Source organism: Capsella rubella, unplaced genomic scaffold (assembly GCF_000375325.1).
Source record: "Capsella rubella cultivar Monte Gargano unplaced genomic scaffold, Caprub1_0 scaffold_2, whole genome shotgun sequence".
NCBI lineage: Eukaryota > Viridiplantae > Streptophyta > Magnoliopsida > Brassicales > Brassicaceae > Capsella > Capsella rubella.
This window is the reverse complement of record NW_006238922.1, coordinates 11,445,404-11,459,788: the sequence shown is the minus strand read 5'-3', so window position 1 is coordinate 11,459,788 and position 14,385 is coordinate 11,445,404. Positions and strand designations below refer to the sequence as shown.

Genomic DNA, 14,385 nt, shown 5'->3' with positions numbered 1-14,385 from the left:
AGTCCAATAAACTTATATAATTCATTCATTATTTATCTTCAGGCTAATTAAAGAAACGCATCTTATTAAAAAAAAGTATCATATTGTTGTTAACGTATTTTAGAAGAGCAAACAAAACATTGAAGCCATTTACAGACAAGTTTGTGAATGCTCCCCTCTCTTTATACTTGGGAACAAGAATCTCACTAATTCTCACCAACCTCACGTACTGAAGAAGAAGATGTTTTCCTCTCTATGCTCAAATTTGAGACGACACTGTTATTATTATTACCTTTCTCTCTGAAATTATCTCTAAGGAATTCAACGGCCATGAAGGTGAGTGCCGATGCCGGAATATACCACATGACCCTTGGGACACTTCCCCGGAAAAACCCCTCCGGACCTTCCTTCCTCAATATCTGTCCAACTGCATCCAGCCATCCCTTGTACCTAAAAATTCACCGAGATTACCAAGTTAAATCAAAACAAGTTCTTGAATCTACTCTGGTTGCTAGTTAGATGATGGCTTGAATCTGTAAGAACGTGATACGTACTTGATCGTTGATCCTTGCACTTGCAGTCTTGTTTTTACAACATCCAGTGGAGTTGTCAGATACGCACTTAGTCCTGGAGATACATTTATTAAAGTCACTATGTTGGATGAGCTATTTGAAACAGATTCTTTTTTAACTGATCTCATTCTAACGTACCACCAGCTAATCCTCCCAATACCAGACCCTCTATCGAACTGTTGACTCCATATTGTGGAAACTTTTTCTTTCCCTTATCTGTTAGATCTTTCAATGCTTCATAAAACACTACCTGAGAGGGAAACCAGACCGAACATGAGGACAAGGACCCTAAGATGTATAGAGGTAACACTTTCACTGAAATGCCATATTACATAGGCATACCATAAGACCAGCAAAAGGCACATCCCTAGCTAGTGTAGACCAATATCTGCCAGAGCAAAAAAGAAAAATAATTGTTAGATGGGTCTCTTGACACGATTGCAACAATTAGAATGATGTATCCAATTTGCATCATAATAGCCTGAACAAGAATTACATACCCAGCATATAGTCCTTTGGGCCCTTGTTCTTTCCATATTGAGCATCCAGCCTGGAACATACCAGTATAATAACCATACATGTCACCTCTTGGTTTCACTGGAACACTGTTCCTCGAAATAAAAGAGCTCCAGGAGCTACTAGTGCCTTGAATTTGCATCCGCTGCTTTATGACTTCACAAGGAACATATATGAAAGAACCAAGTGTATCACCTGAAACAGGGAAAGAGACAGCAGAATACAAGGGAATCAGAACCTCTATAACTTTAGATAACTCTAGGTTTACTTTCATTTTCAATCTTTTTGGGAATCCCCTCATGAAGTGTATGAAAAACATACAGCCACAATTTTTCATGATGATATTCACAACAAGGCCTATCAATGACGTCTCATGATAAGAGTAATAAAAAATGCAGTTCTACATGTTCTCAAGTAAGCAATTAGCAATTCTTGCAACCTTGCACTTGTTTGGTTTGGTGAAAACCTGGATCTTATCTATTGAAGACCCACTACATCCGTAAGTTAGAATCATCACATAACATTCACATGCCTGATTCTTTAGCCAGGTTATATCAAGTTTCATTTCTGCTGCATGCTTGGCATTCTAAGTCAATATACAATTGAGTGAAGATATGTTTCCCTCCAATCTTTACATTATTCCAATGATATGATGACTGACATAGGAGACAATTAGATAACATACCAATAGCTCCAGCTATAAAATGCGCCCAGTGCCCTGCTAAGCTAGGATGAGACTCTTCAATCCATTTCTTTGTGGACTCAATAAAACCAAAGTAGGTTGCTCCAGTAGCAAGAGATCCAGTGACTCCAGGAGCAATGCCCCTGTAAAAGCCTAAAATAGGGTCAGTAGCAAAATACAGAGCATAGATAGTTTAATGTTCTAAGTTTGCAACACAACCATAAATAATACAGTCATACTTGAAAGCTGGAAGAAGATGAGGGAAAAGCGCAAGGATAATATACCTTTCAAGCCATCACCAACCCAGACAGTCCTGAGCATTTGCGGAATGCTCTTTTGCCTCTGAAATCAACAACTAAACACGATTAGAGATGATAAACTCCCGAAAGGCCACTGAAAAAGTGATGTCTAGTTAATAATACCTGAGTTGCATTCATGATAATTTGACTCTGAAGTCTGGTTTTCAGAGTATCCACAGGATGCATCATCCCTTCTCCAAAAGCTCCAGCTATACCTCCCCATAAGAACTCTCTCCAAACTACATCAATGCCACGGAACATGATTCAGGCGTGGTCACCACATTTCGCTAAAAATCTCATCGTCTAAGCTTAATCATGATATCAAATCTACAACGATATCCAAAGCAAAGAAGAGAGACTCGTGGCTTACCGAAAAACTGATCGGTCGTGGCTTTGATTTCGACGCTCTTTCGATAACTCAGAAGAGGTTGCTCATGGCTCGAATCGGTGCTCTTCTTCGCCATTTCCGTTACAGAGAGAAAGGACTGAGAACCTTCGCGAACCTTCCAAGAGTGGTTAGGGTTTATGAGGTTTTAATGAAAGCACAGTTGCGCTTCTCGCAAATTCGCCGTGAACGGCGACGGATACCAATTTGTGAACCGCAACGATTTACTGAAAACATTTAAAAATATTAGTTTTCAATATTAAAATAATGGGTAAAAGTGTAATTTCTCAGTTCAGTAGTGCATTTCTCTTCTCCATGATATAACAACATAGACCAACGAGCCGAAAACAAAATCGGCGGCGAGTTTTCCGGTGTAAGATTTTTCTAGTTTGATCCTCTTTTTCCCCGGAGTTCAACTACGTCGTTGAAGCCGTGGCAACCAAAGCAAATTGGATCGTCTCTTGTTAACTCATTTAATTAGTGGTTTCTACTCTTTAGTCGGAAAAAAGCTTCCATAGAATAAACACGTCTCTGTTATAAGTTATTACAGTTTTTATTATTTTATGTGGCCTCAAATGTCAGAAAACAAGGAAAAAACGCGACCAACAATAGAGAGGTTCCTACATGATAAACAAACCACAAACGTCAAAAGTAGAAATTAAGAAACTTCCACTAGTTAAGACTGAACCAGTATAACAAAAGTTCCAAGACTGACGCAAAGGTAGGAAGACTCGACAATTGTAGAGACTAGGCTCTCTTAGCAACATCACCATCGTCAGTATGATCAAACCCATCAGGACCATTCTCTGTTTTACCGTTCTCTGCATCACCAAATTGATTTTCACTGCCACCAAATTGTTCATCACCTCCAAAACCACTTTCCAGCTGATGATCTGTATCGTTGCCTAATGGTTGGTTACTGCCAAACTTGTTATCAAAGCCAGCACTCGTGGAGCTGCCTTGGGCAAAGTTGTCACTCCCACCAACACCACCTGCAACACCATATCCGCTACCACTGCCAAAATTGCTTCCATAACCACCACCACCACCGCCACCAACAGCATTGCCACCATACGGAGAGTTACCTCCGTAACCACCAGCATTTCCACCATAAGAAGAGTTCCCTCCATAACCACCAGAGGGAGCACCGTAACCACCATTTGGAGCACCATATCCACCACCAGGGCCACCGAATCCCCTTCCTCCAAACCCACTTCCTCTTTCAGTTGCATAATTCACCCTAATTCTTCGACCATGAAGGTCCTGTATGCAAGCAGAAAAACAAAAAAATAACTAATTGACAATGCTAAACAGAGAAGGTACAATTTCACCGTGTTCTGAATCATCTAGACAGAACCTTAATACAAATATTTTTTTGTAACGAGAATACAATCCACAAATAGAATGATATATTGCTCTACATCTTATCCCTTCATTAAGAAAGAGCAAGTCGCTGCTTAACGGATGAATCGTATTTAAAGCTGATGATGCCACCTACCCTATCTATGTTGCCAATGTTTGAAATATAAAAAAAACTTCAAGAAACATGCATCGTAAAGGCACAACCGACTTTGAAAAAAGTTAAACATACAGAGCAAGACATTGAGTCAAAAAGGAAAGAAATGACAAAAGAATAAGCCAACACAACACTTCAGTATCAAAAGACGCTGCAACATTCATTTGTTACCTGTCCATCCAATTGCATGGCATTACTAGCCTCCTCGCTTGAAGTAAATGTCACGAAAGCAAATCCCCTTGATCTGCCAGTTTCACGGTCCACAATAATTTTTGCTGCATTTAATAAAATTTAGTCAGCTGCCAAGAGTAAAAAAAGGTCGAATATTATTCAGAAGCAAGGAGTTAAAAACTTAAAAGGCTAGACTTTTGCAATAACATAAAAAGAGATAGTTAGATAATAGATACCATCAACAACTTCTCCATATTTGCTAAAAGCTTCTTTTAAGCCAAACTCATCAGTGCTGTAGGAGATACCTGAAGCAACATAGACAATTTTGAGAAAAATAAGAAGAGAGAAAAAGAACCAAACAAGAAGTGTGGAGAGAAATAGAGATTTGGTCACCTCCAACAAAGACTTTCGATGAAGACATGCAACGTATGCTCTGTAGCATTGAGCTAGAGGCAGTGACATTGGTGCTGGTCTGACTAAATATCCTTCCAACTTTACTTAAGAAAGCCATGTGGTGAATACCCGTAATCTGGAAGCAAATGAAAGAGCTTTCACTTAGTGGTTAGACAAATTAAGGACAGATCAAAATATAGATAGCGATTTCAGAAATCCAGAAGCATAAGATAAAACTCAGGAAAAAAAACGTGAGACCCATCAATTCAATCGTCAATAGAAGTAACAAAAACAAATTCTTTCATAGGATAAATCATGCAAAATACAAGAAAAATACTGGAAACTTCATGATATGTTCTCATGTTTTGCTATACGTACGTATGGTAACCGAAAAACCTATCCTTTCACAATATAAGATTACAAAATTTCTAATTCCAGCAGCAAACATCAGTTCGAAGGGTGAAATTTATAAAAACATCAGTTCTAATTCCGGCAACAAATTTACAAAGGTCAACTCACTAAACCCCATATATCGCGTCATCCAGTGGTCAGAAACATGAAATGATACATCAATAAACACATATAAACTCCAAATCAAAGTCCTAGGCTTGCAGACGAGAACCGTAAACAAATAATGAGCAAACAGAGAAGAATCTAGTTTCGGATCAACGATTGAAACATCGGAATAAAAGATCGAATCCATAAAATCAAAAGCTACGAACAATTAAACAGAAAGAAGAAGAAGAATCGACGAGACTGTACTCACTCTCTAGGGTTTAACGGAGATGATCTCTCTGGAAGCGTCTTTCAATTCTCGCCAGTAGTGAAAACCCTGAAACCAATGTACGAGAGAGGCTTAAGCTAAAGAGTTTCGCTTATCCTGACCGTTGATTTATTGGATATAATCTTGACCGTTGAGTTGGATTCACCCGCTGATCTGACTGCCACAGAGTTTTATTTAGACCCGGTTATACTAAACCAATCGAAACCGAAACTGGATGTCTGGATTAAATTAGAAATGGCGAAAATTAGTTGATTAAAATTAGTTGATTAGCAATAATTTTTTTATTAAGAAAAAATAAGAACTCCTTGACGCGTGCATGTCCTTTAAACTCTCAATCTCCACATCTTTTGAAATTTTCTAAAATTAATCTCATCTTGCATGTGTTCATCGTCTTCGTCGTCCTCCTTTGAAACGTAAGGCTAACTAATTCTCTTCATCGTTTTGATCGTTTTTTTCTTGTTTCTTTGATGAAATTTAATTTATAATTATTTGTCTTTCTCTTGTTACGTTGCAGATTTGAAATATTGGCAAGAAATAGTTAATTAAAACCCAAGAACACAAAAATTCTTACGTTTTGGAATCATGGAATCTCAAGAACAAAGTTTTTTTATTCCCACGAACCAAAACTCGACAAACTTAGCATCTAAACCTGAATCAGAAGATCCAATCTTACGGCTTTCTTCTTCCTCTTCCTCGTCCTGTTCTTCCATAGAAGCCGAACCAAGACCTGACCAGAATCTAAACAACTTCTATGTAGAGCAATCTCCTCCGACACAAGTCATGGAGCGGTCCACAAACAACACAACAACAACAACCTCGAGCCCTACTACACCTCCCTACAGAATTCCTTCACATGTCTTCGCAAGAACAACCTCTACGACTCCAGTTGAATGGAGCACTATGTCCAACGAATCTCTCTTCAGCATCCATATGGGTAACAATAGCTTCACCGGAGGAGAATATTTCAAATCGGGCGAGCTCACGTTTCCTCAGCCTCCTTCACCAATAACTCCTCCTTTGCCTTCTCCTTTACCATCCCCGCCCCAAAACGCAAACCAAGGAGGAGCCGCAGGGGGAGGTGTAGTGGTGGCTGAGGCCAAAACTCCCGTGGATATAGCCAAGAAAGCAGCTGAAACAGACAAGGCTTACCGCGCAAGTAAAGAAGACGAACAAAAAGCTGCAGCCAGTATAAGAGAGGTTATCATGGCTAATGAAGCTGCTAACAAAGACAACAACACCAACACCAACAAAACCAATAAACTTGATCGTTCTGTTTCTCGTCGCTCCGAAGATTTTAGTCTCAAGTCTTTCGCTTTTCCAGTGTAAGAAAAACTTTCTACGATCATCTGTTTCATGTCTCCAAACAGAAATGTGTTTTCTTTTCTCACATTTTTTGGTTTCTTATTGCGTAGATTGGGGAATGCAGACAAGGGCGGGCTACAACAAGGTTCCACTCCTGAAAACAAGCAGAGGAATCCTTCGCTGCCTGAGACACCAAAGATTTCAAATGAGGCTGATGGAAATGAAGGATTGAAGAAAGAGGAAGCTCCTAAATCAGTAGCTCCCAAAGCAGAAGCTGATCGTGCAACTAATCACAACCCCAAATGGCTATCTTGCTTCCCTTGTTGCACAACCTTCTGCGTCTAAATGGAACATTTTTCTGAAGGGAGTGAGTTTGATTTGTGTATCGTTTCAGTTTGATAGAGAAATTGTTATCTTCTTCTTTGTATTATAGAAGTTTGTTCCAAGATTTACAAAAATCGTTTTTTAGCTTTTGTGTTTAATCTTGTGAAGTCAACAAATACAGTTTGATAAGATTGCTGTCTTTTTTTCTTTAATTTGATCTTTAACACTCCTCTGCTTCTTAACAACTGTGTTATCATTAAGACTTTATTCTACACAATTAATGGCAAACAATAGGTTTACTGATAGGTGTTAATGTGTAACTTCAAGCCTTAGCATAAGGGAGGACCAATGAGGCAATTTGACTCAGAAGCTGTCGTGGTGACTTGGAGGTATCAGGTAATGGAGATGTCCATTCTTGAAAGTTATGGAGGCTGCCTGTAAAATCAGTGAAGAGTCCATCAACTCCAATCTCATTGATCCAATAGTCGTACTCCTTATATGGGTCTTGGCTAAAGTTAAAGTGTAAGAATTCGTGTTCATTCCTGTACGTATATGGATGCACCTGAGTATGTATTACAAAGAAAATGGCGAAAAAGTTATTATCAGATACATGTTACTGACTCTTCCAGTCTCCGGAAAAAAAGATTAAATCCTACCTGTAGATTATGTGTGTGAGCTCTTTTGACCAAATCTGTGGGGGCTAGCATATAGTTACTATCTACTGGAACAATTGTATCCTTCCATGGTCCGATCCCCACCACATATTGCTTAATGTAGTTAAAATACGCATCTGATGTGATTTCTGCGTATGTCTGCTTAGATTTACAAATAAGAACGATGAGTCACTTTTAATAGAAGCAAAAGCACTTTCAAGAATCGAAAAACAATATGACGAGCAGAGCATTGACCTGGTTAGTGTCTTGCGTTGGCATGGTAACGTCGTCTATTAGAAGGACTTTTGGCGAGTCTGTCAAATTTGATATGTAAACGAGTGAAGTTGGTGCAAATGACTGAATAAATAATGGTTTTTCCAACCACTTCTTGGACAAATATGAGCCTCCATACCCATACTTCTTAAGTGTCTCCACAAATTTATCCTCAAATCTCTTACCACCAGGCCATTTGACCTGCAAATATATAACAGTGATAGAAGAAACGGTTAAGGTGTCTTTTTCAGGGAAATGAAAGCAAAAAGGTAATCATTTCCTGCAAATTTGAACCAACTGAGGCTTTTAATTCAATCTAATGAATTTCAGTGAAGTAATAATCAAGCTTGTTGGAAGATTGCGACTCACATGCTGGTTCATTAAAACTGGATTTTTAATCTCAGGATATATCCCAACAACTCTTGGAGCGTCCCGAGCAATGGTAATGAACTCTTCAAATGTAATGATAGGGTATTTTCCTGCAATACAACAAACAAGAGATGGTCATGGTTGAATTTATAATTTCTTCCAACAGCTAAATCCAGGAAAGATAGGCTAGCTAACCATTATATTGCTGGTCCCGAAAAGAATATCTCTGTTTTGTTCGTAGTTTCTTCAGTTCTTTGAGAGTAAAGTCAACTACAAGCAATCAAAGAGGAATCAGTTGTTAGAAAATGTCTCAAATTCAAATAAACCAAGTTGATGCTTTTCTATGCAGTTGTTAAATGAGATTATGTACACAAGTTTTTCGAGGAAGACTCTAAATGCTGAAAAAGATGCCAGTAATGCTGAGACAGAAACCATGAGCTCAGGAAAATGATGGTAACTTACAAGGGAAAAAGCCAGTGACATTAAATCCTTGCACCTCATATGTCCTTTTCCGATCAGCAAACTCCTTGTGAGTCGCAACATTGGTTGTTTCGTCAAGGATAACATCGTGGAAACATATAAGTGCACCATCTTTGGATGATAAGATATCTGTTTCTATGAAGTCTGTACCCTCTTCAATTGCTCTCTGTCAAAAGACCAAAAAAGAAAAGAAAATGCTTTAGTAACAACATTCTAGGGAAGAAGATCCATTTCAAACAAGCAGAAGGAGATTGATCAAGAAAGGGGGCAACGGTATACCAAGTATGCAGCTGCAGTTTCTTCTGGGATCTCTCCGTTGGAACCTCTGTGTGCGATGTTGTAGGGACGTGTAGTCTGAAGTGGAAGCTTAACACTTTCAGGTTCTTTACCAGGGAGTGAGTACAATGTCCTCCCAGCACACACAGACACAGTAAGTAGAGATAACCATACCAAGGGTAAGCACTCTGTAAGCAAGATCACCAATAACCCACTTTGTATTAAACTTTACTTTCCTACAAGCTTCGGTTAACAGTAATAGCAGAACAAAAGCGAAAAACAAATTAAAAACCCAAACTTTTTTTTTTAACTTGTAGTGGAATAGGAAACAAAGCCAATTAAATAGAATCATATAAATAAACAAATCCAGAGTCTTCAGTTTCATGGATGAGCAAGAAAGTCAAAGGGTGCTGATAATGGTTATGCGAATTCCATAAGACGAGAGTGAATTTAAAGAGGAAACGGCAAATTAGAAAAAAAATCAACAAATCTAATGCAATAGAAGCAATCAATCGAGTCTACAACACCATACCAAGAAAAAATTAAGCATAAGAAACCCATAACATAAAACCAAAAAAAGAAAAGTTGAAATTTGAGAAGCTAACTTACTTGTAAGAATCATGACGATCTCCTGGATCGATCGGATAGGTTGTCTGATTCGATTCGCTTTCTTCGGTCTCTTATCCGACTCTATAGGTTCTTGTCCATGTACTACTTTATAAAGAGTGTTTTATAATCTCTAATAATATGTCACACTCTTTCTTTCTTACTCCATTGACCTGCGTGTTTGGCTTGCCGTTCTTGGGCGAATATATATCACATCGTCTTCAACTTCAATTTACATTCTCCCGAATATTCCCATAGTTTTGGTTGAGAAGACTTTTTAAGCTTTTTTGCCTTTTTATTTATTTCCGTATATAAAGAACTAATACAGAATAGTATTTATTTACTTAGCAACGCCTCCCCTTTGTCAAAATTGCAAACAAAATCCACTCGTCTCTCATATTCCCACAAAAACGGCGATCCATTTATCGGTTTTTTTCCACGATGGCGTTTAGTGGCTTGGGCTCACCATTGGACCAAACCTAATTCTGCGTCTTGCCGGAATATTGACGCCTGGTAGAAAGCTGGGTACGACTCAAACTCTGTTCCGGCTTCATTCGAAGGTCCGGGTCGACCCAATTGATGGACCCGCTCTTTCATGAGTATTTTTTGTTTCGGCAGAGGCCAGAACGCAATACGGTGGCGTTGGTGTTGGCGGTAACGTCGTGATATATAGCCTTTCAATGCCACACCCTTTGTACTAAAAAAATTTCAAATTAAAAATATTTAAATGTTCGTTTAAAAATATTGAAATGTTGACACAAAAAAATTATTAAAGAGGGCCACTCCAACTGATTTTATTGTGTCAAATTAAGAGTGAGCTATGTTATTTTTTCATTTACTTTGTTAACAAAATTTAATTTTTGTTCGCATAAAATCAGTTTGCATCATCCTTATATTTTTGTTGGACCATCCATTGTTGTTTTTTTTTTCACAAAACCCAAAGCACAACTTGCGTGTGGTTCATGTGTCTGTTTTTAGATAACTATGATGATTTCAAACTTGGAGAAAATCCCGCATTATTGGATGCTTCAAGAGTTTAAGTCATCTAGTGATTGTTCTGGGTTTCTCTGTTTCACAATCAATACCTCTATTTCATAGTTTGGATTTTCTTCAAGTTACCTAGTGGTTGTTCAGCAGATTTCAAAGGTTACATCTTTAATTCATTGTATTATTTCGTCAGGATTATGATAATTTTCTAAAGAGACCCCCTTGCGCTTTGTATGTCAGCACGAGTCGTCTTCTCATGTGATTCAAACTAAACGATAGTGATCCCTAACGCTACGTATGCCACACGACTTTTCTAAGTGTTTTGAATAATCGGGACTTTTGACTTTGTAGATATACAACTATTCCCACGGAAACTTGAATACCATCTTGAAGAAGATGTAGAAGACGATGTGGAGGATGATTAAGTTGGTCACCCCTGTGATAATGGCAGATGATGATTCTGAATCAATTAATTTGGTTTCTTTCTTACTTTTCGTTTTGATCACTGGTAATTCTTCTACTTTTCTTTCTTTTTTGTGAGTTTTCGTTGGGAATCATATACTGGGTGCTTAACTATGCGCTTCTGTTATGGTTTTTAATTCTTTGAAGTTTACTTCATTGAGTTTTGTGCCAATTTCTACATGTTTTTTGCTTTTCCTTACCTTATATTCTACATTAGAGTTGTTTACTTCAAGTAATTTCGAGTTATCAACTTCACATTTCAGTTTTTCCTATGTTTGACTAACATGGCATGATAACGTAGTTTACGCATATTATAGATAATTTTTGCTGGTAAGTTTTGTTATATATCTGAAGATTTCATTTTATGTGTTTTGATTTTCTTCCGAGGCAGCCGTAGCCGTGGCTGGAGATTCTTTGGACAGTGATAGAGAAGCCTTGTTAAGCCTGAAATCGTATCTCGAATCACGGAACCCACAAAACCGAGGGATACATACCCAATGGATAATGGAGAAGCAAGAAGTGTGTCACTGGCCTGGGATCATATGTACACCTCCAGGAAGTAGAGTAACAGGGATCAATCTAAGTGACTCCACCATTTCAGGTGCTTTATTCGGCAACTCTCGGCCTTAACGCAGCTCACGTATCTTGATTTATCGAGGAACACTATCGAAGGGTCAATTCCAGATGACCTGAGCCGTTGTCACAACCTAAAGCATCTTAATCTTTCTCACAATATTCTTGATGGAAAGCTTAGCTTACCTGGTTTGTCAAATCTTGAGGTTCTTGATCTCTCGTTGAATAGGATTGCGGGTGATATTCAGTCTAGCTTCCCACTGTTCTGCAACAGCTTGGTTGTTGCAAATCTGTCCACAAACAACTTTACTGGCAGAATCGATGACATCTTCAACGGCTGTAGGAATCTCAAGTATGTTGACTTCAGTTCCAATGGGTTCAGTGGACAAGTGTGGGCTGGTTTTGGAAGGACGATCCAGTTTTCAGTTTCTGATAATCAACTCTCCGGGAATATCTCAGCTTCCATGTTCAGGGGGAACTGCATTTTGGAAGTGTTGGATTTATCTGGGAACAAATTTGGTGGGGAATTCCCAGGCCAAGTTTCGAATTGCCAGAATCTAAGTGTATTGAATCTGTGGGGAAACAAATTCAAAGGGAACATCCCAGCTGAGATAGGTTCCATATCCTCTCTCAGAGGTTTATACTTGGGAAATAATACATTTTCTCGAGACATACCTGAAACTCTCCTAAACTTGACCAACTTGGTCTTTCTGGATTTGAGCAGAAACAAATTTGGAGGAGACATTCAAGAAATATTTGGGAGATTTACTCAAGTAAAGTATCTAGTCCTGCATGCAAACCAATACGTTGGAGGAATCCATTCTTCCAACATCCTCAAGTTACCTAATCTTTTAAGGCTAGATTTGGGCTACAACAATTTCTCGGGACAGTTACCTGCTGAAATTTCCCAGATCCAGAGTTTGAAGTTCTTGATTTTTGCCTATAATAACTTCAGTGGCGTTATACCACAGGAGTACGGGAACATGCCGGGGCTTCAAGCACTTGATCTCTCCTTTAACAGGCTGACCGGTTCAATACCAGCTTCATTTGGAAATTTGACCTCTCTATTGTGGTTAATGCTTGCAAATAACTCTCTATCAGGAGAAATCCCTCGAGAGATTGGCAACTGCACGAGCCTTTTGTGGTTTAATGTGGCAAACAACCAGCTCTCTGGTAAATTCCATCCTGAATTGACTAAAATGGGTAGTAATCCTCTTCCAACGTTTGAAGTGAATAGGCAAAACAAGGACAAGATAATTGCTGGTTCCGGTGAATGCTTGGCAATGAAGAGATGGATTCCAGCGGAGTTCCCTCCTTTCAACTTTGTATACGCAATTCTTACAAAAAAGAGTTGCAGAAGCCTATGGGACCATGTTCTTAAAGGGTACGGTCTCTTTCCTGTTTGCACTTCTGGTTCCACGGTACGCACACTTGAAATTTCAGCCTATCTTCAGCTCAGTGGAAATAAGCTGTCAGGTGAGGTTCCTGCAAGTATCTCTCAGATGAACAAGCTGAGCACACTACATTTGGGTTTCAATGAGTTTGAAGGGAAACTACCTCCGGAGATAGGACGATTGCCTCTTGCATTCCTCAACCTTACCCGAAACCAATTTTCAGGCCAGATTCCTCAAGAAATCGGAAATCTTAAGTGCCTGCAGAATCTTGATCTGTCTTGCAACAATTTCTCAGGAAACTTTCCAACGAGTTTGAATGACTTGAATGAGCTGAGTAAGTTCAACATCTCATATAACCCTTTCATTTCTGGTACGATACCAACAACAGGACAAGTGGCTACCTTTGACAAAGAATCCTTTCTTGGAAATCCGCGGCTGCGATTTCCGAGTTTCTTCAACCGATCAGGGAACAACACTTTGAGCTCAAGGGAACCAGACAATGGAAGAGAGGAAGAAGATGAAGCTGCTATTGACATTGTGGTCTTCTATTGGAGTACATTTTCATTTTATATGACTGCACTCGTAGGCATTCTTGGACTTATGTACTTCGATTGTCCTTGGAGTCGAGCATGGCTCCGCCTTGTGGATGCTTTCATCGCCACAGGAAAAAAGATGTCTTCTTAAATCGTTCAGCTCAGTTGGATATTTCTCTCCAGGCAAAAACTTAAATTCACTTTATCTCTGTAAAAAGTATACGTGCTAAAAATTTCACCTTACATAGCTACTGATTTAATATGTCTCAAGCCTCTACACTATGGACTGAATCTCTCTAAGAATAAGGTATGTATTTGGGAAAATACTTTTGGGACAGCTAGGGGCTGTTCGTTTGGTAAAATGGATGAGTTATCAAGATACAATATCTGAACGCGGTATCTGAACGCAGTATCCAAATGATTTCGTTTCAATTTTTGGGTCATGCGTTCAGAAATTGTATTTGGATATAGTTATGTTCGTTTTGTATTTTACTATTTGCATCTGGATACAATACATGCCAAATGACCAAAATGCCCTTTGTTTTGTGTTGAACATGTTTTAATAGTTCTAATTATGTTTATAACAATATAATTATCATATTAAATTTAAATAATTATTTATAAATAAAACTACTTTTATAATATAAAAATAAACAAAAAAATGAACTTTAGAAAGCTTCTTTAGTTTTGGCGGGAAAAATAAGATTTTACGGTTTTGGCGGGAAAAATAAGATTTTACGGTTTTGGCGGGAAAACAAGATTTTACGGTTTTGGCGGGAAAACAAGATTTCACGGTTTTGGCGGGAAAACAAGATTTCATGGTTTTGGCGGGAAATCGAGATTTTACGGTTTTGGC

General features: G+C 38.6%; 4 protein-coding genes and 1 pseudogene across 4 annotated transcripts; 2 read left to right on the top strand and 3 right to left on the bottom strand.

The window, feature by feature from the left end:
• Positions 1 to 44: 44 nt before the first annotated feature.
• Positions 45 to 2,824, bottom strand: LOC17896413 (mitochondrial substrate carrier family protein E). The gene is made up of 9 exons (XM_006302363.2): positions 2,419 to 2,824; positions 2,172 to 2,287; positions 2,034 to 2,091; positions 1,753 to 1,902; positions 1,052 to 1,262; positions 894 to 939; positions 690 to 801; positions 534 to 606; positions 45 to 429 (listed from the first exon to the last, which is right to left on the bottom strand). Exons 1-9 carry the CDS (start codon positions 2,510 to 2,512, stop codon positions 186 to 188), a joined length of 1,104 nt encoding a protein of 367 aa, XP_006302425.1. The 5' UTR covers positions 2,513 to 2,824; the 3' UTR covers positions 45 to 185.
• A 137-nt stretch (positions 2,825 to 2,961) lies between these two features.
• On the bottom strand, positions 2,962 to 5,384 carry LOC17895556 (glycine-rich RNA-binding protein 5, mitochondrial). Its single transcript, XM_006302626.2, has 5 exons — positions 5,280 to 5,384; positions 4,514 to 4,649; positions 4,357 to 4,425; positions 4,121 to 4,224; positions 2,962 to 3,696 (listed from the first exon to the last, which is right to left on the bottom strand). Exons 2-5 carry the CDS (start codon positions 4,629 to 4,631, stop codon positions 3,181 to 3,183), a joined length of 807 nt encoding a protein of 268 aa, XP_006302688.1. The 5' UTR covers positions 4,632 to 4,649; positions 5,280 to 5,384; the 3' UTR covers positions 2,962 to 3,180.
• A 495-nt stretch (positions 5,385 to 5,879) lies between these two features.
• LOC17895929 (rho GTPase-activating protein gacO) lies at positions 5,880 to 6,944 on the top strand. The gene is made up of 2 exons (XM_006300970.1): positions 5,880 to 6,619; positions 6,710 to 6,944. The coding sequence occupies exons 1-2, from the start codon at positions 5,880 to 5,882 to the stop codon at positions 6,942 to 6,944; spliced, it is 975 nt and encodes a 324-aa protein (XP_006301032.1).
• A 101-nt stretch (positions 6,945 to 7,045) lies between these two features.
• On the bottom strand, positions 7,046 to 9,794 carry LOC17894784 (glycerophosphodiester phosphodiesterase GDPD5). Its single transcript, XM_006302296.2, has 8 exons — positions 9,584 to 9,794; positions 8,978 to 9,162; positions 8,681 to 8,864; positions 8,414 to 8,488; positions 8,219 to 8,328; positions 7,832 to 8,050; positions 7,580 to 7,735; positions 7,046 to 7,485 (listed from the first exon to the last, which is right to left on the bottom strand). Exons 1-8 carry the CDS (start codon positions 9,594 to 9,596, stop codon positions 7,246 to 7,248), a joined length of 1,182 nt encoding a protein of 393 aa, XP_006302358.1. The 5' UTR covers positions 9,597 to 9,794; the 3' UTR covers positions 7,046 to 7,245.
• An 843-nt stretch (positions 9,795 to 10,637) lies between these two features.
• LOC17894640 lies at positions 10,638 to 13,901 on the top strand (annotated as a pseudogene).
• Positions 13,902 to 14,385: the final 484 nt, after the last annotated feature.

Coding starts and splice junctions, on each gene's coding strand:
- LOC17895929 (XM_006300970.1), top strand. CDS start 5,880: ATGGAATCTCAAGAACAAAGTTTTTTTATTCCCACGAACCAAAACTCG. Junction 6,620..6,709: donor AAGTCTTTCGCTTTTCCAGT/GTAAGAAAAACT, acceptor CTTATTGCGTAG/ATTGGGGAATGCAGACAAGG.
- LOC17895556 (XM_006302626.2), bottom strand. CDS start 4,631: ATGGCTTTCTTAAGTAAAGTTGGAAGGATATTTAGTCAGACCAGCACC. Junction 4,426..4,513: donor ATCGAAAGTCTTTGTTGGAG/GTGACCAAATCT, acceptor ATGTTGCTTCAG/GTATCTCCTACAGCACTGAT. Junction 3,697..4,120: donor CCATGCAATTGGATGGACAG/GTAACAAATGAA, acceptor GCTTGCATACAG/GACCTTCATGGTCGAAGAAT.
- LOC17896413 (XM_006302363.2), bottom strand. CDS start 2,512: ATGGCGAAGAAGAGCACCGATTCGAGCCATGAGCAACCTCTTCTGAGT. Junction 1,903..2,033: donor GGTTGGTGATGGCTTGAAAG/GTATATTATCCT, acceptor ACCCTATTTTAG/GCTTTTACAGGGGCATTGCT. Junction 430..533: donor GTGCAAGGATCAACGATCAA/GTACGTATCACG, acceptor GTGAATTTTTAG/GTACAAGGGATGGCTGGATG.
- LOC17894784 (XM_006302296.2), bottom strand. Junction 8,489..8,680: donor TGTCACTGGCTTTTTCCCTT/GTAAGTTACCAT, acceptor GATTGCTTGTAG/TTGACTTTACTCTCAAAGAA. Junction 8,329..8,413: donor TCGGGACCAGCAATATAATG/GTTAGCTAGCCT, acceptor GTTGTATTGCAG/GAAAATACCCTATCATTACA.